Source organism: Crocuta crocuta, unplaced genomic scaffold (assembly GCF_008692635.1).
Source record: "Crocuta crocuta isolate KB4526 unplaced genomic scaffold, BGI_CrCroc_1.0 scaffold29, whole genome shotgun sequence".
In the NCBI taxonomy this organism is placed as follows: domain Eukaryota; kingdom Metazoa; phylum Chordata; class Mammalia; order Carnivora; family Hyaenidae; genus Crocuta; species Crocuta crocuta.
Window position 1 is genome coordinate 3,470,383 of NW_027533280.1, and position 23,939 is coordinate 3,494,321.

At 41.4% G+C, this 23,939-nt stretch overlaps 1 protein-coding gene across 1 annotated transcript in view; it reads left to right on the forward strand.

Moving 5' to 3' along the window:
- Positions 1–23,939, forward strand: part of CLIP1 (CAP-Gly domain containing linker protein 1) — a 108,765-nt gene that overhangs the window by 56,288 nt on the left and 28,538 nt on the right. The window contains exons 9-18 of the mRNA XM_077747952.1: positions 4,827–5,771; positions 7,740–7,856; positions 10,480–10,498; positions 11,287–11,370; positions 12,263–12,419; positions 13,758–13,923; positions 14,022–14,237; positions 16,928–19,195; positions 20,338–20,454; positions 22,486–22,592. Coding sequence (XP_077604078.1) covers positions 4,827–5,771; positions 7,740–7,856; positions 10,480–10,498; positions 11,287–11,370; positions 12,263–12,419; positions 13,758–13,923; positions 14,022–14,237; positions 16,928–19,195; positions 20,338–20,454; positions 22,486–22,592 — 4,196 coding nt within the window. The remainder of the gene's footprint in view (positions 1–4,826; positions 5,772–7,739; positions 7,857–10,479; positions 10,499–11,286; positions 11,371–12,262; positions 12,420–13,757; positions 13,924–14,021; positions 14,238–16,927; positions 19,196–20,337; positions 20,455–22,485; positions 22,593–23,939) is intronic.

Here is a 23,939-nt window from a genome sequence, read left to right on the forward strand (position 1 = left end):
TGAGTCTCAGGGATGTAGTATAATTATTACTGAATTTTCTCCTTGTAAAATGATCTCTTCCTTTTTTCCCTGGTGACAAATAGTTTTTGGAAAACCCACTGTTGGAAGGAAACTAAGGAATTAGGAAATGTTGCTAAAAATGTCAGTCCCTTTTCGCTCATGTCTGCAAAGGCCACCGGTGTGATTTTCTCAGCTCTTGTTTCTAGATTCCCTTCATTAGGTTTAACGTTTCACACTTGTTCATATCAAATTGTGTGCTGGAGTGCTGGGATCTGTTCTAGGGACTCGCTGAACTCTTGTAAGATTTATGACATTATGTTTTCCATATTTAGGGGATTAGCAAGTGATCATTTTGAGGGTCAATTTACTTTTCAGAGTCCCTGAGTAAGTTACATACACATTGTTGTTAAGTAGCTGTTGTGGGGAGGAGGGAAAATGATAGTTTAGGGGAATATTAACTATTCTAATTTGTGCTGATAAACTTCACTTATCAATATAACTTATATTTGGCTGCATGCATCTGACACTTTTCATCTTGCCTCATGTGTTTCCATTTTTTTTCTTTCTCAGTAGACTAGCTTGTGTCCCCTGCCCACCTCATCCTTTTGTCCATAGCATTCATCCTCACCCCAGCCTCCCCATTTCAGTCCATCCTCTGCCCCTCTCCATTCCCCTTTTTGTTCATCCTTTGGCGGAAGGTACTGGTGGCTCAGCCTGCATGCCGCTCTCTCTCCTCTTGTGCTGGCATGTCATGGTGGCACTGTTGTGTTCTCTTCCTCTTCCTTTTTACTAACAGACGCAGACCAAACTGGAGCATGCCCGCATTAAGGAGCTTGAACAGAGCCTGCTCTTTGAAAAGACCAAAGCTGACAAACTCCAGAGGGAGTTAGAAGACACTAGGGTAATGGTTTTCACTGTTTAATGAAGCACATCCATGTGTGTCCGTGGTGATGCCTCGGGGGGCGTGCCTTGTACTTGGCCTAAGCCTTGACCCAGTGGTTCCACCTGAGTTTGGTCTTGGTGCTGTTCAGGTGTTTGTGAGCTTAGGCTGATGGGTAGGCACACGTGTTTCATATTGAATCCTTTGTCAAAGGTAAAGTTAACCTTTGGTTAACTCAGCCAAAATCAAGATCAGAAACTCTACAACTGTATGGACTGCATAGATGTCCACAACCACATTTGAGGCTCTTTGTATTAGTACCTTGAAATACGTTTCTCCAGTTTGCCACGAGCAGTCAATTGTCCTCTTGTTCTCATATTCCCAGTGACAGGGTTTTCTGAATAATTTTTTGCTATTGTTGTTTTATTTTCCCTCTCTTTTCCTGCCTTCTTCCCTGACCTTTTGGGGGAAATCAAAACACTGGCTCTTTTGAATGAGAGTTAAGGACTTTCATCCCAGTGACCTTTTTTCTTGATACCTGGTATGGCTTTGAATTTCCCTCCTTTCTGTCACCAGTAGGTGAAATTCTTAGCAAGCAGGAGGGAAAAATGTGCTCGGAACAGCATGGCTTCATACAACCCCAACACGCTGTCTTTGGCCCTCAGAGCCAATGCATTAATCATGTTTTCACTTATTTATGTATTAAAGCACCTATGTAGTGCTTACTTGGGGCTGGACACTATTCTGAACACTGCACCAGTATTAACTTACTTGGTCTCCTCTCAGTCCCAGGGGGGATGGTAGTATCGTCCCCATTTTACTGATGAGGATACTGAGGTATGGAGAGATTAAATAATTTGCCCAAAGTTACACAGCTAATAGTAATAGTGGAGCTAGGATTTGTATCTAGAGCGTTTATCCCCAAAGTCTGTGCTCGTAACCACCATAGGATGGAGTTTGTCTATTATGGAGGCAGTTTTGTGCTGATATATTTGAGAAATAATCCAAGACATTTACATATAAGAGGACCTGTATTTGTGTGTGTGTATACACACACACACACACACATATATGTATACACACACCTTTTAAATTATGAATTTGACTGTCAAGGCTAAATTGGTCCAGATCCTTAACTTTAAAATTTCAAAAACTGTCTCTGATCAGATTTGGCATACTGATTTTCTTCTTTTCAATTATTAGTATTTGAGGAAATTTCTTTCTCTGAGAAACCATTGACTGATCTAAAAATTTAGATAATTGGGTGATTTTTCTTCTCTAAATTATAAGTTTTTGTTTCTTAAGAAGAAAGAAAATGTTCTCCGTTGGCCTCAAAAGTAAAGGTACTGCCTTTGTATTTGGTAAGAAAAATATCATGGTAGTTTGGTGTTGTTTCTTCATTACCTGAGAGCCAGAGATTTGATCTGGGAAATACAAGGGACTGATGATAACATTGGGCTCCGTAAGTGAGAATGGCTGTTGTACCTTATTTTGTGGCAAATTATGTATCTATCTATCTATATGTTTTTTAGCCCATGAATTCTTCCCATGTAGATAAGTTAGCAAACAACTTGGATAGATTTTGTGTGTGTGTGTGTGTGTGCTGTGGATAACAAGATATCCATTACAGAATGGTTTATCCAATTATTTCAGGTTCAACCCATTTTCTTTCTATAAAGAGTCATGTCTTCTGTTGAGCCTCACACTCTTTTTAAAAATTTTTTTTAGTATCTTTATTTTATTTTGAGAGACAGAGACAGAGAGTGAGTGGGGGAGGGGCAGAGAGAGAGGGAGACACAGAACCTGAAGCAGGCTCCAGGCTCTGTGCTGGAGAGCCCACGGACTGTGAGATCATGACCTGAGCTGAAGTTGGCGCTTAACCGACCAAGCCCCATGAGCCTCACTCTTGCTTGGCCAAGTGTGAAGCCAACCAATGAGCCTCTTGAGTTTCTTATCACCTGCCTTCCTTTTAGGAAGTGCTCTAGAATTCCTCTGATCCAGTAAGGCCAGTTTATAAGCAGTGTTCTTGCTGTTGTGGAGACAGAAGCCAGAATAAGAAACAATACCTGACTTTTATAGCCTGACCCTGGTGCAAGAGGCAGACTCGTGGTTTTGCCTGAGGGCAGACTTGGGGAAATAAAATAAAAAACAAAAGTGCTGTGAAAATGCTGCAGGATAATCACACTATTATTTTGACTTATTTTTTACTTGATAATTCTCAGTTTGTTTTATAGTGACTAATTTACAGACTCTGATCCTATTGGATTTATTTATGTTCATGACCGTGTAGCATTGGGGTTTATTAATGTTTTGTACCTTATTTTGTGGCAACAACTCTCGGGCACCCTGCCCTACTCCCTGCTCCACAAAAAAGTTTATAAATAAATTAACCTCTTTTAGCTGGAGCATCCAAAACCTTGAAGCATAACACTTAACAGTCAGCTTTGGAATATTACTGACTGACTTACGCAGTTTTTTGGAGAACCAATTGGTTTCTTTTCCTAGTCTTTGTGGACATCTTAGTGTTTCTCCATATCACAGCCTGTGGGTGGGCAGAGAAAGTGAAGGAAGCATATCAGTTACTTTCTGTTCCAGTAAAAGGCAATGAGGAAGAGGAGCCTTCAACCTGGAGGAGTTTTAATGCTTAAAGTTTGTTTTTAAATCATTCATGTTCCCTTCTTTTTCCCAGGTTAGTCCAATAATTGATTTTTATGCCTGAAGCTATCATTTCCCATATATTTTGTGTACTACTCTGACTGGCTAACAGGTATCAGAGGGAAATAATTTCCCAAGAGTAAAAGGACACAGTTAGTTAAGAAAGTGTTTTTCATAGTCCTGGGGTGTTTGTTTAAAAAAAGCAAATTCTTGGGTGTTATCCCAGAGCTCAAATAGAATCAAAACATGGGAGAGAAACTGGGGGCCTGCCTTTTAGACATATATCCCAGGAGACTGATTTGCATACTAAAGTCTAAGAACCACTGGGTTAGGGGAACAAGATATGTACGTTAAATGCCAATAGAATTATAAAATCTAAAAGGTGTAATCTCTAAAGATTCTTGTATATAATTTCAGGTAAGTTATAGTTCTGATTTTGTCTTCCTAAGAAAAAAGGTTAATGAATTATTTCTTCATTATCCAGCTGAAGCTTTTATTCTAAAGCTGATGTGGTATTAATTGAAACATTTGATAGGTAATTTCTTTTTATATCAATCACAGTCAACAGACGTATAATACCAACCACATATATGTAATTGAAGATTCTGTGCTTCCCACGTGAACATAGTTTTTAGTAGATAAAAAGAAAATTAATATATTTTAAACTGGTATATCCAAAGTAATATCATTTCATTATGTAATCAGTATAAAAATTAACAAGGTATTCTCTATTCTTTTTTCCTCCTGAATCTTCAGTATCTGTGTATTTCACACTTCCAGCCCCTGTCACATTTCAAGTGCTCAGTAGCCACGTGGGCTACTATACCGGACAGCACAATCTTTAAAATCAGCTGCATCAGATAGATGAGCATTTATACGTCCTGGGTGAAGCAGAGTAGGGAAAAAACAGGTAAAATGAGGAGGATTCTTTCTTCCAGCAGGCAGATATATACAGAGAAACTTGAAAGCTACTGTTCCCCTCAACTATCAGTTGATGGGCACTTCTCTAAAGTTTTAGAGGAAAAAGAAATCATTTTGGAGTAAGTTAAATTCCATATGTTTTCAATTCCTTGAGCATCTCAAGATGGTGGAAGTTTGCCCAAGATGATGACTTTGGAGCTCTCAGAATTGGGCTTCCTCCATAACGGCTAGAGGTGGGTGAGCACAGAAGGGCTCACTGTAGCTCACTGCTGCCTGAGGTGGGGAGTTATTAAAGATCTTCAAGGTTAAAGGAAATTACTGGTGATGGGTTATTTACATGCTTTGTTTCTCTTTGGGCTGCGGTTACTAGGTGGCTACAGTGTCAGAAAAGTCCCGTATAATGGAGCTAGAAAAAGAGCTAGCGCTGAGAGTGCAGGAGGTGGCTGAGCTGCGGAGGAGACTGGAGTCCCACAAGCCTGCCGGGGACGTTGACATGTCACTCTCCCTTTTGCAAGAGATAAGTTCTTTGCAAGAAAAATTAGAAGCTGCCCATGCTGACCACCAGGGAGAAATCACTTTCCTGAAGGAGCATTTTGGAGCCTGTGAAGAAACACATCAGAAGGAGACAAAGGCTCTTCAGGCTGCCACAGAGAAGCTTTCCAAGGAGAACGAGTCCTTGAAAAGCAAGCTTGATCATGCCAACAAGGAGAATTCTGATGTGATAGCCCTGTGGAAGTCCAAGCTGGAGACCGCCATCGCATCCCACCAGCAGGCGATGGAGGAGCTGAAGGTGTCCTTCAGCAAGGGGGTTGGAACGGAGACAGCAGAGTTTGCAGAGTTAAAAACACAAGTGGAGAAGATGAGACTAGATTATCAGCACGAAATAGAAAATCTGCAGAGTAAACAAGACTCTGAAAGGTCTGCTCACGCTAAAGAGATAGAAGCCCTAAGGGGTAAGCTGATGGCGGTCATCAAAGAGAAGGAGAGCAGCCTAGAAGCCGTCAAGGCGAAACTGGACAAAGCAGAAGACCAGCACCTAGTAGAAATGGAGGACACCTTAAACAAGTTGCAGGAAGCTGAAATAAAGGTAAAGGAGCTAGAGGTGCTACAAGCCAAGTGCAGTGAACAAACCAAGGTTATTGATAATTTTACATCACAGCTCAAGGCTACCGAAGAAAAGCTCTTGGATCTCGATGCACTTCGGAAAGCCAGTTCCGAAGGTAAATCGGAAATCGAGAAACTTAGACAGCAGCTTGAGGCAGCTGAGAAACAGATTACAAATTTAGAGATTGAAAAGAATACTGAAAGTGGCAAGGTTTGTATTGGCGTCCTCCATCCTTTTATTTTCCATTTGTCCGTCTCACTTTGCATTGTTTGTTACTTTTGAGTGGAGCCCATTCATCTTCCAAATTCTCCATTTTATTATAGCAGATTGCTTGGTGATAGCAAATTTCCCAGTTACGTGTAGTATCCTCTGAGTATCTTGAGTGTGGTTTCTTCTGAGAAGATTAGAGAAAACACTGGCTCAACTACGTGAATTTATTTTGGCTTCCTGGTTATCTGGATCCTTTACGACTTGGTCCCTGGGCCATGCTGTGTGACCTCCTGTTGCTTGGTTCTAGTCTGTAGTCTTTTTAAAATAGAGAATTCCCTAAAGCGATGGTGTTAAGATAAATAAATGAACATAAAGGAAAGAAATTGATAAGATCATCTCCTCCCTTGCCATTTACATAATTGTGTTTTGTCCATAAGGTAATATATAAAAATAGACTGTGGACCCTGAGGCTTGACTTTGACTTTTGTAAATCAACACTCTATGATGAATAATATTCATGGCAAAATAAGGTTAAGAGTTTGGAGCCCTTTGCATTGCTGCTTCTGTCTCCTTGGAGCTTTTCCTATGTCACAGTCTCGTGTTCTATTCCCTACCTTCTTTTTTTTTTTAAATTTTTAATAGTTTATTTATTTTTGAGACAGAGACAGAACATGAGCAGGGGAGGGGCCGAGAGAGAGGGAGACACAGAATCTGAAACAGGCTCCAGGCTCTGAACTGCCAGCACAGAACCCGATGCGGGGCTCAAACACACGAACCGCGAGATCGTGACCTGAGCCAAAGTCAGACACTTAACTGACTCAGCCACCCAAGCGCCCCCTTTTTAAAATTTTTTTAAAGTTTATTTATTTTGAGAGGGAGATAGTGGGGGAGGGGCAGAGAGAGGAAAGAGAGAATCCCGAGAAGGTTCCCCATTGTCAGTGTGAAACCGGATGTGGGGCTCAAACCCACGAACTGTGGGATCATGACCTGTGCCAAAACCAAGAGTTGGATGCTTAACCAACTCAATCACCCAGCCTCCCTCTTCCCTTCTGGTCTTTTGATAGAAGACCAGACAAGTATGCTTTTGGTCAAGGTGTAGGAAATTATACGGAACGTTTGTCAGCTACATTCCTTTCTCATTAGCCTTGTCAAATATTACCTTGACTCTTTGAGGAATGAATGCTTTTTCCCAGCCCTCTTGCCACTGTTGGGATTACTGGTATTGAGGAGGAATGCTATGAGCTTTTTGCAGGGGAAACTGCTTTGTTAGCAAAGGGTTGTAAAGTTAAACCGGGAGATGTGAAGACAGACAGAAGGAAAAGTCACTAAGTAACATTAGTTGAAGATAACAAGCTAATTACAGGAAATTTTTCTCAACTATCCTCACTTGGATCTGAAATACCAATCAATACACAAAAATGAATTAGTAGAGCAGTATGTAAATAAGCGTTGGCCAACTGTTTTTATATCAAGATGTAATGAAAACCAGTTTCTCATAACAGTTGTACAGTGCATTAAAAAATTTTTTTAATGTTGAAATACTTTAAGGATATACAAAGATATAGAAAGTAACACAGACCACATATATCCATTATTCCTAATTTATGGATTTTAAAGTCCAGAAAATGAAATTGCTTAACTTACTCATTTGGAAAGTAAGTGTCTGTACTTTAGATCATGCCAATATTCCAAATTTTGGTATAGAAAAACTCTTGTTTTGACTATTTTAAATAGCCAGTAGATTGTGCTATCTGGAAACAGATTGTGTGAAAAGTCCTTGGCTTCTTAGAGTTAACAACAAAACAACTAGAACCATTTTTTTACCCATGCCTTTATTCCTTTCAGATTTGCTTAGTTGTGTTTGTTTCTCATATGTTTTTTAGATTTGTTTTATTTTTTCTTTCTCATTCATTCATTTTTATTTCCTTCTGTTCATTTACTCCTGTGCCACGTAACTGTGTACGGTAGGCTAGTAGCATTACCAAAGAGCTGCAGGGGAAAGAGCTAACCCTAAATAACCTTCAGAAAAACTTGAGTGAAGTCAGTCAAGTGAAAGAGGCTTTGGAGAAAGAACTTCAGATTTTGGTAAGTACCTGTTGGGAATCTGACTCTCAGGTTTCTGGCCATTTGAATGGCTCCTGTTTTAAAAACAAAAATCTGCGTGACAAAGTTTTGTACATATTTCCTTCCTCTTTCAAAGTATTGATTTAATTTGAGTGAATTAGTCATTGGCTGATGACCTAAAATGGAATGGGCTCAAACCCAAATTAGCAATAAAAGGTAGGTATTGCTTTTTCCTTTTTAAAATCTATCCTTTGCTTCTGATAAATGGGTTGCTTTGGCATATTATTGACTGCTTAGTTTTACTAAACACAGGGACCTTCCAAGTTACACACCCAATGCATTAGCTTTCATTTATAACAAGGTCTTGAATGTGCCTTTTACTTTCCAGAGAGCTGTCCTGGAGCCCTGGCACCCTCTGTTAGCAAGGCAGGGAGCTGTCTAACTCTACGAATTCAGAGAATCATCTCTTGAAACTCTGTTCATTCTACCTCAGGAAATTACAGTTCTTGTCACATAGATCCTCTTGCCTTAATTCCAAGTTGTAAGACATTTTTTTTCCTTAACTTTTTCTTACCTTTTTCTCAATTGTTCTTCTTCCTGCATCAGAAACTGAACTTACAAGGCGCCTAGGTGGCTCAGTCGCTTGGGCCTCAGACTCTTGATCTCGGCCTAGGTCTCGTGACCAATCTTGTGGTTCGTGAGTTCAGGCTCCACATCAGGCCCAGCACTCAGTGTTTGTCTCCCTCTCTCTCTCTCTCTGCCCCTCTTCTTCTCACACTTTATCTCCCTCTCTCTCTCTCTGCCCCTCTTCTGCTCACACTTTATCTCCCTCTCTCTTTCTCTGCTCCTCTTCTGCTCACACTTTGTCTCCCTCTCTCTAAGTAAATAAATAAACATTAAAAACAACAACCCTGAATTTAGTCAAGGCCAACAACCATAAGCACACATCACAGGACAGGGAAGTTGTAGGTTATGGAGAAACTGGGTAAGAGGAGCAGGAGTCCAGAGGGGACGGTTGTCTGAGATCCTCCATGTGCTGCCCTCTTCCCACTGACTACACTTCTGTGCTAGTCCCAGCGCTGAAGGGGTGTTTGCTTTTTTTTTTTTTAATGCCAATATTACAGATTTCTACTTCTTCAAATGTTAAATATACAGTGCACTGTTCATTATGGTAGCTGTGGTTCACCTATGGCTATTTAAATTAAAAATGAAGTTCTTCAATTGTACTAGCCACGTTGTAAGTGCTTAATAGCCACATGTGGCTAGTAGCTGCCATACTGAATAGTGCAGTACAGAATATTTCCATCATGGAGGACAGTTCTATTGGACAGTATTTTAGCTACTTTGTTGAGAACAAGTAGGCCTGGGAATGACAGTTTTCTAATATGATGGCCTTTAAGAAAATGTGTTTTGAGTTTCATACCATTTCTCTGCCCTCTTCCCCAAACTTTCAGGGTGCTTTACTATTTTTTTGTAAGTTAGCCTATCCCTGTATATACTAAAGTCTGGCTTTGGGAATAACACAGGTGGACGTGTGGGCTTTGGTGGGCTTGTGTGGTTCATGTGCCCATTTTAAAAATAATCCTACAAATATCATATGTTTGCACATATAGGAGGATTAGGAGGAACTTAACTGAGGAACAAGGGGGAGGAGAAGGGGGGAAATGGTGGGGGAAAGGGAGAGAAGCAAACCATGAGAGACTCTTGAATGCTGACAAAAACTGAGGACTGATGGATGTGGGGGGGAGGGGGGGGGGGCATTGAGGAGGACCCTTGTGGGGATGAGCACTGGGTGTTATGTGGAAACTAATTTGACAATAAACTATTTGTAAAAAAAAAAAATGAACTTAAAAAAAATAATCCTAAATAGTTAGAAACACTCATTTAAAAATGTTGGTGTATCTAGCTCAAAATTTATCTCAGGAAAACCAGGAAGGTGATTTTACTGTCACATTTAGAAAAGAGTAGGTGAGTGATGGCCTTTTTTGGTTTTAGAAGTAATTTTTTTTAAGCAGATTTTATTTTATTAAATTTTAAAAAATGTTTTATTTATTTTTGAGAGAGAGAGGCTGATTGTGAGTGAAGGAGAGGCAGAGAGAGAGGGAGACAGAATCCAAAGCAGTCTCCAGACTCTGAGCTGTCAGCACAAGCTGCGAGATTTGACCCGAGCTGAAGTCAAATGCTTAACTGACTAAGCCACTCAGCTGCCCCTAGAAGTAGTTGATATGGTTTCAGGATGTTAGGCTCTGATTACTCTCAGATATAAAACATTTCAGAATTCTGATCACTGTCTTAGCCAGATATCGGAAGAGAGTTCTGCTGGGGATGGCAAAGTGAAAAAAGCATTCACATGCGCCACATGTACTTGCATGTGCACATTCACACATCTGTACAGATGTACATGCACACCTATGTATGCACACACATAGAAACCTCATTCACTTGTGTATGTACACGCATGGTATACATATGGTAGTCTTGGGGGGTGTCTACACGTTTTAAGTGTAACTAAACTCGTTTTGATGAAACAAAATCAGCCACAGAAAGTACATAGTGTTGTAATTATAACTGATGGAAGCTATTTCTATAATTTGAAATCTTTCTATTCTGAATATCTGATTCTTTTTTTTTTTTTTTTTGAAAGAAAAGTTTGCTGNTGCAAGGTGTGTCTTACTAAAGGATGAGCAGATGGCTTTAGAGAATGTCCCATTCTCAAACTGAAGCTGGCGTCTGGAGTACGTGGAATAGATGCTCCTGTAGTCTGATGTCTCTCTTCTGAAAGCTCTTGCAGCCGGATTTTAGCTTTCTGAAGCCTCAAACTCCCAAGAATTCTTTTTTCTTTTGACTTAAAGTTTGTCCCATATTAAAATTAAATATACTTGGGAAAAATATTATCTTACTTAATTCTCAGTCATTAATAACTGTATTGAGTTTTAGCTGGAAGTAGGAAAGAGAAGCCTAGAAAGGGATGCAGGGTGTCTGCTTTTTTTTTTTTTTTTTTATTTTTTAAAATNCTTAATCAACTGAGCCACCCAGGTGCCCCAATATTTGTTTATTTTTTGAGACAGAGAGTGGGGGACAGAGCGAGGGGGAGACACAGAATCTGAAGCAGGCTTCAGGCTCTAGTCTGTCAGCACAGAGCCAGACAGGAGGCTTGAACTCATGAACTGCAAGATCATAACCTGAGCCAAAGTCAGACACGTAACCGACTGAGCCATCCAGGTGCCCTGCCTGGTGTCTGCCTAATCCACAGATATGGGGAGGCAGAAAGAGATGCATGCTTGCTTCTGTAGGTCCATTATGCAGAGTGGTTTGATGTATGCTGGGACTTTTTAGTATTCCTGTCCTCTCAAATTCCAAGCATATGATTTGATTTGGTTGTAAGACAGCCAGGCTCTAGATGGCTTATTAAGTATGAAATATATTAAACTTTTAACTTTATCCTCCATAGAAACTGTAAATAAATTACGCCAGAAAGAGGAACAGTTTAATGCACTGTCTACTGAATTGGAGAAGTTGAGAGAAAATTTAACAGGTAAGAAGTCTCTGGTTACTAAGCACTAGATACATAGTTTCCTAGGATTTGTGGTAACCATAGTACATTGCAGCAGCATCTATTCAGGGGTGACTTCTTCACTCATTAGTGTGATACAATGTGATCAAAGCCTTGTTTGAGGGCTGTAACTTCCGCACATGCTCTCTGCCCTGTTTTTCAAGTAAGTCAGAATCTACCACATGTCTCCACTCCTACTACCCTGTCCTTGACTGAAGCCAACCATCCTTTCACTTGAGCTGCTCTAACAGCTGGCCGCCTGCTCTGCCTGCTTCTGCTCGCTTGTGCCCTGCCCTCTGTGGCCCGTTGGCAGCACACCAGCCAGAGCAGTCCTTCCACCATCAAGTCAGGTTGTGTCGCTTTTCTGCTCAGGATCACCCGGTGGCTCCCCTGTCACACAGAGTAACAACTGCAGTCCCTACCGGTGCCAGGCCCTGTTACCTCTCTGATCGTGTACCGTACTACCCTTCCCTTGTTCATTCTCCTTCAACCGTATTGGCCTCTTTGCGTGCCAAGCACTTTGGTGCATCAGGGCCTTTGCACTTGCAGTCCCTCAGCTCCTTGAGGTCTTTACTTAAATGTTACCATTCAGAGAGGCCCTGCCTGAGATTTTAACCTTTCCAACTCCTTCCTGGTTCCTTTCTCTGCTTGTATTTTTTTCCCCTCTTAGCAATTAACCCTATTTTTATACTATTTAGTTTCTTTATTGATCTTGTTTATTGTCTCTTTTCTTGGCTAGAATATAATTTTCATGAGGGCAGAGATCCCTATACACAAATATTCCCAGAGCAAGCCTTGGAATACAGGATGTAGTCAGTAAATTTTTGTTGCTTCTAACACTATGGTGCAATTTTTTCCCCCTATATATATTTAGATATGGAGGCAAAATTTAGAGAGAGAGATGAAAGAGAAGAGCAGTTGATAAAAGCAAAGGAAAAGTTGGAAAATGACATTGCAGAAATAATGAAAATGTCTGGAGATAATTCTTCTCAGCTGACAAAAATGAATGACGAGTTACGTCTGAAAGAAAGGTAGGTATGAATGGTTATAGGGGTGCCTGATTCAGGTTGGCCTCTGAAGGAAGGTCTTGGAGGGAGGGGAGCCAGAATTCAGGATGGTTGTGTCTCTCTTCCTTTCTCGTAATACCTCAGTGTATCCTTAAGTCATGTATTGATCCTTCTGAGTAATACAATATTGTAGACTTTTTGATGACTTGTAAAGAATTTTGCCAATGACAATGACATCTTTTATAGGTGGTTAACAGTATTTTAACCTACGTCAGTGTAAAGAAGGGTAGCCCTTATTACAGGCTTAGTAAGTATGCCCTGTAGTATGCTAAGTATATTTTCTGATTCTCTTAATAATCCTGTGAGGTGAGTGCATTATTCCCGTTTTGAAGAGAAAGGAATTGAGGCTCAATTAGGTGAAGTCACTCCCTTCTGTTCTGGTCCCAGAGCTCTCGTTGTGCTCATCGCTGCGCTGTACATCCTCAGAGCTAGCTGCTTTTGTCTTCACCTCTGCTCTTGTCCTTATTCTGAGGTTCTTGTTACTTTGATTTTTCTTTCTTTTAATAGCTGCCATATAAAAAGCAAATGTCTTATAAGGCAAAAAAACCTTTCAGAGGACATTTTAGGGCCATTGAGTCTGAAAGAGTGACTAGTTGGCAGTTAAGCTTGCATCCACAGTCCAGCATCAGGGGTGCAGTGGGGTGGGGTGTTGGCCACTGGGCCTTGGTTGGCCGCCTCGGGTCAGACCTGCTGCGAGGTGGGTGCAGCTGCACAGGCGGTTGTGGCCGCAGTGCCCCGAGGAGCTCCATCTCTGCAGGTGTCGGCCAGGTGTAAAACCCAGAGGGGCTGCCCGAGTTTCCCTCCTCCGTTCTCAGAGTCGTCTGATAGCCTGTTCTCCAGGTTTGTGTCCCACGTCTTGTGTACGTCTTTGTTGAACCACATTAGGATCTCGAAGTTAGTTCTCCAAGTGCTTAGGTGTCATTTTGTGTATTCTGTTCTCGAGCGGCACTAGAAAGAGTTTTTGATAATCTAGTCTGCTAAAATTTTGAAACTTAACTGAAATAACTAATTTCCTATAGATGTTTACTTTTCACTCATTTTTCCTTACTGATCTATTGACATAAAATGACAAACCTTCACAATTACAGTAGTTGTCACTCCAAATAATGTATTTATAACTGTCACAGTTGTTAAAATTATTCTGCAGGGCAAGTCAGGTTAAATTTTTTTTGTTATTTTAGACATTGTTAAGTTACTCATAACTTATTAATACAGTTATTAATACTATCTTTCTAAGCATACCTCTAGAATTCAAAGCATTCTTTTGAAAACTCTGACCCCTTGTATTGAAACTTGTTCTAGAACTGTAGAAGAATTACAGCTAAAACTCACAAAGGCTAAAGAAAATGCAAGCTTTCTGCAGAAGAATATTGGGGAAGTAAGTCTCAAAGCAGAACAGTGCCAGCAGGAAGCAGCTAAAAAGCACGAGGAAGAAAAGCAAGAACTGCTGAGGAAATTGTCAGACCTGGTAAGGGGACAGTAAATGGGACTGTGTGCTGGCAAGGAAGGTGAGGGGCGGTGCAGATGTGGCTAGATGACTTTCTCCCTCACTCGGGCTCTCTGCAGGAAAAGGCAATGGAAGTGAGCCACAACCAGTGCCAGGACCTGAAAGCTAGGTACGAAGCAGCCAGTTCTGAGACAAAGGCTCAGCATGAGGAAGCCCTGCAGAGCCTGCGGAAGACCCTGCTGGACACAGAGGAGAGGCTGAGGGCCGCCCGAGAGGAGAACAGTGGCTTGTTTCAGGAGATGGTGGAACTGAGAAAGCAAGCTGACAAAGCCAAAGTATGTTCTGGGAGAGAATTTGGTGGCTGCGTTGCATCAGAGCTGCAGTGGGGCTTAGAAAGCAGCAGCAGATGGGATGGGGTACACTGGCCTTTACCAATGCTGACCTCGGAGAGCTTGGCGGGATGGCGAATTACATTTTCCTGGCTTCAGGTGTTTTCTGCCAGCTGCTGTTTGTTCTCAGGAGTGGCGGCTACAGTACAGGGCTTTCCCCTGAGTGATTTGTGTAGCCGTCACTCCCCACCCCATGCTGCTTGCTCCCTAGCTGTCACAGAGAGTCTCCAGTTGCCCGAGCTCTGTTTGCCTGCTTGCAGTAGGCTTTGTGTTGTGGTCTCTGATCTTGGCCATCTTGCTGCTGCCTTGCGCTGCAGTTAGGAGAGACATCTTGCAGCAAAGCGGGAAGCGGAGGCCACGTGAAACAAGTGAGAATTGGAGAAACAGAGCTCCTAAACAGATTAGAAGTGAGGAGTCTAGAAAGGGTTTTATATGTCCCTGGAAGGCACTGTGAACTTATTCGTAAGGAAGCTGGATACAGGGGCTGTGAGGAAACATCCTGTTGTTAAATAGAGTAGAATTTGATACATTGAATTTCATTTTGTAGTGTCAGGATCATCTCTGTAACCCAGTATATTTTTGGACTCTGGTAGCTTAATGAAGTTCAATCGTCCTTCTCCTATTTAACTTTTTCCTCCTCCTATTTAACTTTTTCCTCCTTCTATTTAACTTGCTCAAAGGAAAGTAAATACTTGTCTTCAATTACTTTTAGTGTTTATATAGTTTAGTGCAAAGGAAATGTAAGAGCCCATACATAGGACTTCAAACAAATCCCACCTAAATTTGTTAATTCAGTTGGAGCATAACATAATTTATGTCCTACAGAAGATGCCTACATATTCTCTCTCCTTCATGCTGGCTGTCAAGGAGATTTGTCTTTTCCCTGTTAAACAGCTCCAGTTTTATGAGACACCTAACTCTGGATATAATTTCCAGATTTTTTTTGTCTTTGTGGATCCTTTTATCTGGACAGACTCTAGTTGTTGGGTTTGTTGTTTTTTTTTTTTAATGTTTTTTATTTATTTAGAGTACTCCTATGGGTGAAAGTTGGGGAGGGGCAGAGAGAGAATCCCAGGCAGGCTTTGCACTGATAGTTGAGTTCAAGCTGGGCTTGAACTCAGGAACTGTGAGGTCATGACGTGAGCCAAACTCCAGAAATGGATGCTTAACTGACTGAGCCACCCAGGAGTCCCCAGACTCCATTTTTTTTAGTATTTCCCTTAAAAAAATGTTGCAGTTTGATGAAACCATGCCGTTCTAGAAGTTTCTGTTAAGTCTCATTAATTTTTCTTACTGATGTTTTGGTTTTTATTTTTTACAAGGGTCATTTGGTAAGGATTGTTCCCCCTTGAAAGTTGTCTTGATACACAGTTTCTCTGGATTTCAATGTTGGTCAGCAATGGTGGCTCACAGACTTTTAAGAATCTGATGAACCCTTAAAGTATTCCCCTGTCCCCTGGAAAATTTTTATGTTCAACAAATTTTATATAAGATGTCAGGAGGTCCATGGAGCCCACAGAGTTTCTGTGTTTCCTAGTTGAAGAGCCAGTGATTTGTATCCATGCTGTCCAATACAGTAGCCACCAGCTACATTGATTTGAATTTGAATTGTTAAATTTTAATAAATTACAAGTTTATCTCCTTAGTCACATTCCCCATACTTCACGTGCTCACCAGCCACACACATGACCACTGGGCTACTATATTCTTGCAGATAACACTTAGACCATTGCAGAAGGTTCTGGACAGTGCTGGTATAATGTGGTCAGGTCATTTTATAAACCAGTGTGTTTTTTAAACTCATTTATTGGAGTGCCTGGGTAGCTAAGTTGGTTAAGTGTCTGGCTTAGGCTCGGATCATGATCTCGTAGTTTGTGAGTTTAAGCCCCCTGTCGGGCTCTGTGCTGACAGCCCAGATCCTGGAGCCTGCTTCAGATTCTGTGTCACCCTCTCTCTCTGCCCCTGCTCTGCTTACGCTCTGTCTCTCTCTCTCAAAAATAAATAAAACATGAAAAAAATTTTTTTAATCATTTATTTTAGTCACCAAAGCCTAGCAAATTGGTCTTTACTTTTAATAAGTTATATGTAATATTGGGATTAAATCAGCCAGGCCAGTAACTGTCCTTTGGCAAGCTGATGTCTGTCTTGTGGTTAGTTTGAAAAGCAACAATTTATTTTCTCTCACCTTTCCCCTCCCCACTGTTTGGTTAAATTATATTCATTTTTTGTAATTCTCTAGATTGTGTTTTTAAAAATTCTCTGAATTCTTCCTACTAGAGAAATAATGGGGAAGTTGGAAGGGCAGGAAAGAATCTCATGCCCTCATGTCAAAGTCAAACTACTATTTTTATCTCCTAGGTACCACTCAGGGACGATTTAAAAAGTGTTTCAGAGATAAAATAAATGTAGGTAGATCAGCACTTAGCAAAGCTAAACCTGCTTTGTATTATCCCTTAATGGGCTCTTTTCATCTAGTTCCCTGCCCCGCCCCCTGCTTATTATCCAGGTAGTTTCTAGGACATTTATTGTAAACAATTTTAAACTTTGACGATTTAGGTTACATTAAGTTATTTGGGCTTGCATTTGTCTGCTCGATTTCATTTTGTTTCCATTCTTTCCACCTTTTGTTTCTGTAGTCGCTAACTTATTTGTTAACATCAGCCAAAAAAGAAATTGAACTAATGTCAGAAGAGCTGAGGGGTCTGAAATCAGAGAAGCAGCTTCTCGCACAGGAGGGAAATACTTTAAAGTTAGAAAAAGGTTCACTTTTATCAAAGTTGGTAGAGGTGGAGGCCAAAATAACTTTACTTCAGGAAGATCAACAGAAACTGTGGTCAGTAAATGAAATTCTTAATTTAGAAAAGGAGAAAGTCTTAGAAGAAAAAGAAGATGCTGAAAAGCTTTATCAGCAGGAGCAGCTCCATAAAGAATCTTTAGCTGTTGAGAAAGAGAAATTACTACGAGAAATCAATATTGCTCAGGAAGAACTTTTAAAGATCAGTATGGAAAATGATGCTTTGCAGGCTTCCAGAGCGAGCTTGCGGGCTCTCATGGAAGAGCTCCAGCTCAGCAAAGATGCTTTGGTTGCTGAGTCTAAGAAGGGTCAGGAAGAAAAAGACCACTTAGAGGATCGTATCAAGAAGCTCGTTACTGAAAATCTTGCCTTGGCTAAAGATAAAGATGAAATCATTCAGAAGCTTCAGAGCTCTTATGAAGAGCTAGTCAAAGATCAGAAAACCTTGGTGCAGGAGATTGAAGATCTCACGGCTGAGAAAAAGTTGGCTTTAGAGAAGCAGTCAGGTCTTGATAACACGTGCATAGCCTTAAAGGTGGAAAGAGAAAGTCTTCTCCAAAACAACAAAGATCTGCAATTTGAGAAGGATGTGCTTCGTCAAGATCGGGAGAAGCTGAACGCCAGCCTGGAGGCTGCCCTCCAGATCAAGCAGCTGCTCGGCACGGAAACCAGTGGGCTCCGCACACAGCTAGACGATGCCAAGAGGACTCTGAGGAAGGCTGAACTGGACATGAGGCAGCTGCAGGCTACAAATGCCAGCCTCACAAAGCTTCTGGAAGAAATCAAGACCAGTCGGGAGATCACAGACTCCGAGTGCATCCAGCTTCTGCATGAAAAAGAAACCTTGGCCTCATCAGAGAGACAACTCTTGGCTGAAAAAGAAGAACTTCTAAGTGAGAACAGGCTCATCGCTGAAAAACTGAAGAAGTGCTCAGAAGAGGCCACCCATATGGAGATGAGCCTGAATGAGAAGATTACTTATCTAACTTCTGAGAAGGAGGTGGTATATCAGAAAATTACTAAGCTCAAAAAGCAGCATGACAGTCTCTTGAAGGAAAAGTCTGTCCTGGAAATGCAAAATGGAGACTTGCTGGCAGAAAGAGAGAATTCCATGAAAACCATAGGAGAACTCAGAAGGAAATATGATCAAGAGTCTGCAAACAGAAGAATCGTAGTGCACGAGAAGATGAAACTCCTTGGTAATCTCGACGCTCTGAAGAAAGAGCTCCAGGAGAAGAAGAGGGAAAACCAAGAGCTAGCAGCCACGAAGTGTGATCTCTCTCTGATGCTGAAAGAGGCTCAAAATGCCAGAAAGAGTTTAGAAAAAGAGCACACAAGCACTCTGCAGGCGAAGGAGAGTCTGAATGCTGAACTTGAGACTTGCTGTTCTGAGAAGAGCATCTTGCTGAGGGACGGGTTGGGCCTGCAAGAAGAGTGTCAGAGGTTAAGCAGAGAGATCCGGACAGTTCAGCAGTCCTTCGTCCTGGAAAAAGAAGCCAGGGCGCAGGAAAACCAGGCGTCCCTGTACGAAAACAATAAACTTCACGGAAGGATGGCCCTCCTGGAGCAGGAGCTGGAAGAGCTAAGAGCGCGTACCAAGCAGCTTCAGTCCGAAAATGGTGTACTCGTCCAAGAGAAGACCAAATCAGAGCAGAGAGTGGTGGAGATAATTAAGGAAAAGGAACTCTTGAGTGCGGAAACGGCTCGGCTCGCTGCCAACATAGAGACTCTGAAGAGTGATTTCGCCACCTTGTCCCAATCCAAGTTAGAGCTGCAGGAACTGCACAGCTGCGTCACCAAGATCCTGGATGACCTTCGGCTGAAGCACGAGATGACCCTGGCCGATCGCGCCAAGGTGGTACAGGACAATAAGAGCCTCCTGGCCGAGAAGAGAGACATGATAGTGACGAAGGAGGAGCTCCTGAAGGAGAAGGAAAAGCTGGCAGAAAGCTACTTCATCCTTCAGAAAGAGATTAGCCAGTTGGCTAAAACCAACAGCCATATCTCAGCCAACCTCCTAGAATCTCAAAATGAAAACCGTATTTTAAGGAAAGACAAGAGCAAGCTCACTCTTAAAATTAGAGAGCTCGAGACTCTTCAGTCATTTACGGTAAAGTGGGAGGGTCAGGGACCAGCACCTGGACTACTAACACTGTGCACTAACTTCCTAAGGGCCTCAGGAGGAAAGGCACCCCACTTCTCCAGTTGCTCGTATCTCAGGCTCTTTGTTACCACCTGAAGGAGCCACTCGTTACTAAATCTCTAATCGCAGTTGTTTCTGTCCATTAGAAAGAATTGTAAACTGTGAATAAAAAGGATATATTTTTAATTTAAGGAGAAGTTTACTGGGAGAAGTCAGCTGTGGTTCTGAAAGGATTAACAATAGAAAAATGGGCACATATTGAAACACAGTATCTTCTATTTGGCTTTTAACTGTTTTGTTGTTTCTGCCCTTGTGGACTTGGAACCCGCCAGTGAAATCTCCATGGCTGGCGTTGGGGAAGGTGCTACAGAATTCCCAGAAGCTTGTGAAATTCCCAGACCATGTGAAATTGTAAACAAGTGCCTAAACATCTTTTAATTTATTTTTTATGAAAAACAAAAAATGGTTATTTTCATATCAGCTAAGGATCTGTCTCCATACGCATATTATCTTTTTTATTCACAGCCATGTTTATACTCATTACCCACAGCTTTTCTCAGAGAACTTTGCATTTAATGCTTCTCATTAAACACTTGAGCCTTATGTTAATAATTGCCCAAATAATTTTTATTTTTCCTTGAGAAATTCCTCACCTAAATTACAAGTGATTTCAAAAGCCCCACATCTGAAATAGGAAGAATAGTTTCAAAAACACAGCAGTAAATAAAATGGAGAGAAGATTCAGCTACATGAGGATGGGAGTCTCTACTATCTCTGAATGTTTCTCTCCAACATTGGTCAGAATGATGAGCGTGAGTGACTGTCAGTGTAACTTTGGACTTGGAAGATGTAGGTTAGAAGGGTCTGAAAGTCTGCAAATTGCATATTGCAATTGGCTTGTTTGAAGAATGGGATGAAAAGGGTCTGTGACTTTGTTCCCCTTTGGATTAAAGACATCCCCTTTGATGTCTTGGTCTGTCTGTTTCGGCAATGGATTGGTGACTGGGCTATAAGCACACAAGCCAGTCAGGGCTGCCTGAGCTGCATGGCCTGAGCACCCCTGACGGCGGGAGGGAGCCTCATTTCTCATAGAGCTTTCTTGTATTTAGGCCGCTCAAACAGCAGAAGATGCCATGCAGATAATGGAACAGATGACCAAAGAGAAGAGTGAAACTCTGGCCTCCTTGGAGGATACCAAGCAAACAAATCAGAAACTACAGAATGAAGTAATCAGATTTAAATGGCTTTTTGTACAAAGGACAGCTTACCGACTTCATGGAATATTTGATCACTAACTCAGGATTGTTTATTTTTTGAAGTGTGGCCTTACACAGGTTTGATCTATGTTAGTGGAGCCGAATGTACACCAGAGCCATGACAATATTAAATAAAGTGTATTACTTCATTACTTATTTAGTAGGATCAACCTTTTAAAATAATGAAGGGAAAACTTGAATAGCGTGGCTTTTTTATGATAACTTCAATGATGGAACTGAAGAGAGAGGTATTTATAACATTCTTTAGTTTTTGCATCTTTTATCTTAAATCACATCCTTTTTTTTTTTTTTTAAATCTTCACTCTCTCCCAACTTGAGCCACTAAATTCCATTCCTTAGCCCCAAGTTTGACGTAAGCCTTTTCTTGGTGTCATTCAGTCCTGATTCCCTTTTGTGTCCTGTCCAGTCAGTCACTTCTGGGTCTTAGATGTGTGGCGTCAAGATCACTTTGATTCTGTCCAAAGTAGCATTTCTCATTCTTGGACCCATTTTTTATTCCCCTCCTCCCCACTCCCAGCTCATATCCACCCCTTCTTTCTTTGGGAAGCAGTTACCTCTCATTCCTAAGTAGATTGATTCTCCAAAATAGTTAGGTGAAGTTCTGCCTGACTTCAAATGTTTTTAAAAGGGATAGTCAGGTGAGAGGTTGAGGAATGAAGCAGTGGAAGGGCTAGCCACATGGAATAGCTGCTTTGTAAAGCCTTGGGCTTCTCATTACAGAAGTTCAAAGATGGAAATCTATAAAGATACACACATTTTGAAATACTTATAGAGTAAATAAAACTGTATATACATGGGGTACATTTACAGAGCTGATACTCCTAAGAGAAGAAGAAAAAGCATTAAAAAATCATGATAATCACAGAGGTTAAATGAGAAGGTTTTAGGGAATATATCTCATTTTTGAGGGTAGAATTAGGGAGAATTGTGCGCTTTCATGATACAGCCTTTGGTGTCCTTGTTTATAACCAGAATAGAACACTGGCTGAATCATTTTTCTTGGGGCCCTTTGTGATACTTGGTTTTTCTTGTGTGAATCTGGAATTCCAGATTCCTCTCTTAATTGTAGAGGTGGTGGTAAAACTGTCAAGACACTGTCTAGGACTCCTGACTGGTGGCATGTGATGTGGCAGAGACACTTCTGTATGAAATGACCACACAAGTCCCAGGAAGCCACTCTGGGGCCAGGAGCAGGTGTTGGGTCATGGACAGCCCAAGCAAGCTCCCTGCCCTTGGTGAGGGCTCTGCACCTGGAACCCCAGTCACCTGCCAGAGCCTGTAATTGGTCACGTCCCCACACGTTCCAGGAATGTGTCTGGCTCCTCTCCTATCAGGGCCGGGCGCTAGGCCGGCTGCATCCCCCATGGGCAGGGGATGGGGCTGATGTAAGAGTGCTTTTCAGCCTCACTGCAGAGCTTTTTCCTCTTCAGATCAGGGTTCAGATGGATAAACAAATATTTTCCCACCTACAGATAACTTTAATTCAAATAATTTTTATAATGAGGACTCAGTACGTTTCATTCTAATGTTGACAAATACATCGAAGCTACTAATGTATGGGGAAGGAAGGAGGTTTTAGATTTTAGTGCAAGGAATAATCCTTGCTGATGTCATGCCTTTGCAATATCTTTCTTTCTTTCTTTTTTTTTTTTAAGAGGGTCATACTTGAATAGCAAGTTCAATGATAAATACTGAGAATTGATTACAAAGTGAAAGCAAACCTTTGTTGTAATTCATGGGACAATTTAGTTTGACATTTTGGTCCGGTGTACAGAAAATGTCTGACTAAATGTAAGGGGGGAGGTTTGCCATTTATAATAGATGTGGTCACTTGTCATCTCCTCACCTGGTGACTTTTTTTTTTCCCAAGTGACTGATTTCACCTATCTTTTTAGTGCACGTTTGCATGAAAAATTTGTCTATCCAGTCCTGCCACTGGAAAATAATTTCATCAAGTTTTTTTTTTTCTTGGTCTTTAAGTTGGATACACTTAAAGAAAACAACCTGAAAAATGTGGAAGAGCTGAACAAATCAAAAGAACTTCTGACGGTAGAGAATCAAAAAATGGAAGAATTCAGGAAAGAAATGTAAGTTCGTGTCCTTTGAGAGAAACTGTGGGGCTTTAATATCACAAAAGTGAAAATGATGCTAATGTAAAAAATAACTTGACAAGTACTTGAAGTAAAAAGTAGTCCCCACCCTTTTGTCCCCCAAATACTTTAGCGTAGCTGGGAGAGAACCCCTATAACCGCTTCACTTTGAGGAAGCGAAGTCAAGATAGTAGCTGAGTTAAAGGAGCAAAGTGAAAAGTGTGCTGGCTGAGAAGTTAGGAGTCTTTATTATTAAATCTCTCAAGACCTTTCTATAGGGAGAAAAAAAGCATGTCGCTTTTGAGAGTGTTAATAATAATGATTTTAAGAGTAATCAAACCTTCTGGCATGGAAATCAGATGAAAGGATTCTGGAAGAATCTTTTATTTATTTATTTATTTTTTTAAACGTTTTATTTATTTCTAGGAGAGAGAGAGAGACAGCGTGAGCAGGGGAGGGTCAGAGAGAGAGGGAGTCGCAGACTCCGAAACAGGCTCCAGGCTCTGAACTGGCAGTCAGCACAGAGCCCGACGCGGGGCTCGAACCCACGAACCGCGAGATCATGACCTAAGCGAAAGTCGGACGCTCAACCGACTAAGCCACCCAGGCGCCCCTCTTTTATTTATTTTTGAGAGAGAGAGAGGGAGGGAGAAAATACGAGCCGGGGAGGGACAGAAGCAGACTCCAGGCTCTGAGCTGTTAGCACAGAGCCCGATGTAGGGCTCCAACTCATGAACCATGAGATCATGACCTGAGCCGAAGTTCGATGCATAACCCGACTGAGCCACCCAGGCACCCCTGGGAGAATCTTTCTAATGCAGGTGTATCCATTAGTCTGCCACTTAGATTTCAGCCAGATAGGCTGGCCATGTTTCCTTTGTCAACACCACCTCCAACTCCTGCCTTTCAGGCCTGTTAATTGTTGGTGTTTATCTGGCTTTTTCAATGGTCATTTCTGTGTAGATTTCATGTTGCTCTTCTGTTCACACAGCTCTATCAGCTGTGTGAACCTGGAAACTTGAAGCCAGTTAATCTGGTGAACATTGGAGTGTGTCTTCTGTGCTAGGAAAGATACAAAGATGGATTTGTATTGTCCTTGTCCTTCAAGGGTTGATGTTATTTATCCCCAGTTCTGATTGAACATAGAGATTAGCTTCAAACAGAAGCAAAAGCATCATTTCTAAGTCCCCATCCTCAATACAATTTGTTGATCAAGCTTGGGACTAAATTGGTACCTGGTTGGGTTCTTCTGAGAGTTGGTAAAAATCCTCCAGAAGGAATCTCAGCAATTTAGGCAGTGCATGATTAATCCCTTCCTCAGTCTTCGTTTTTTGTGTTTTTAAA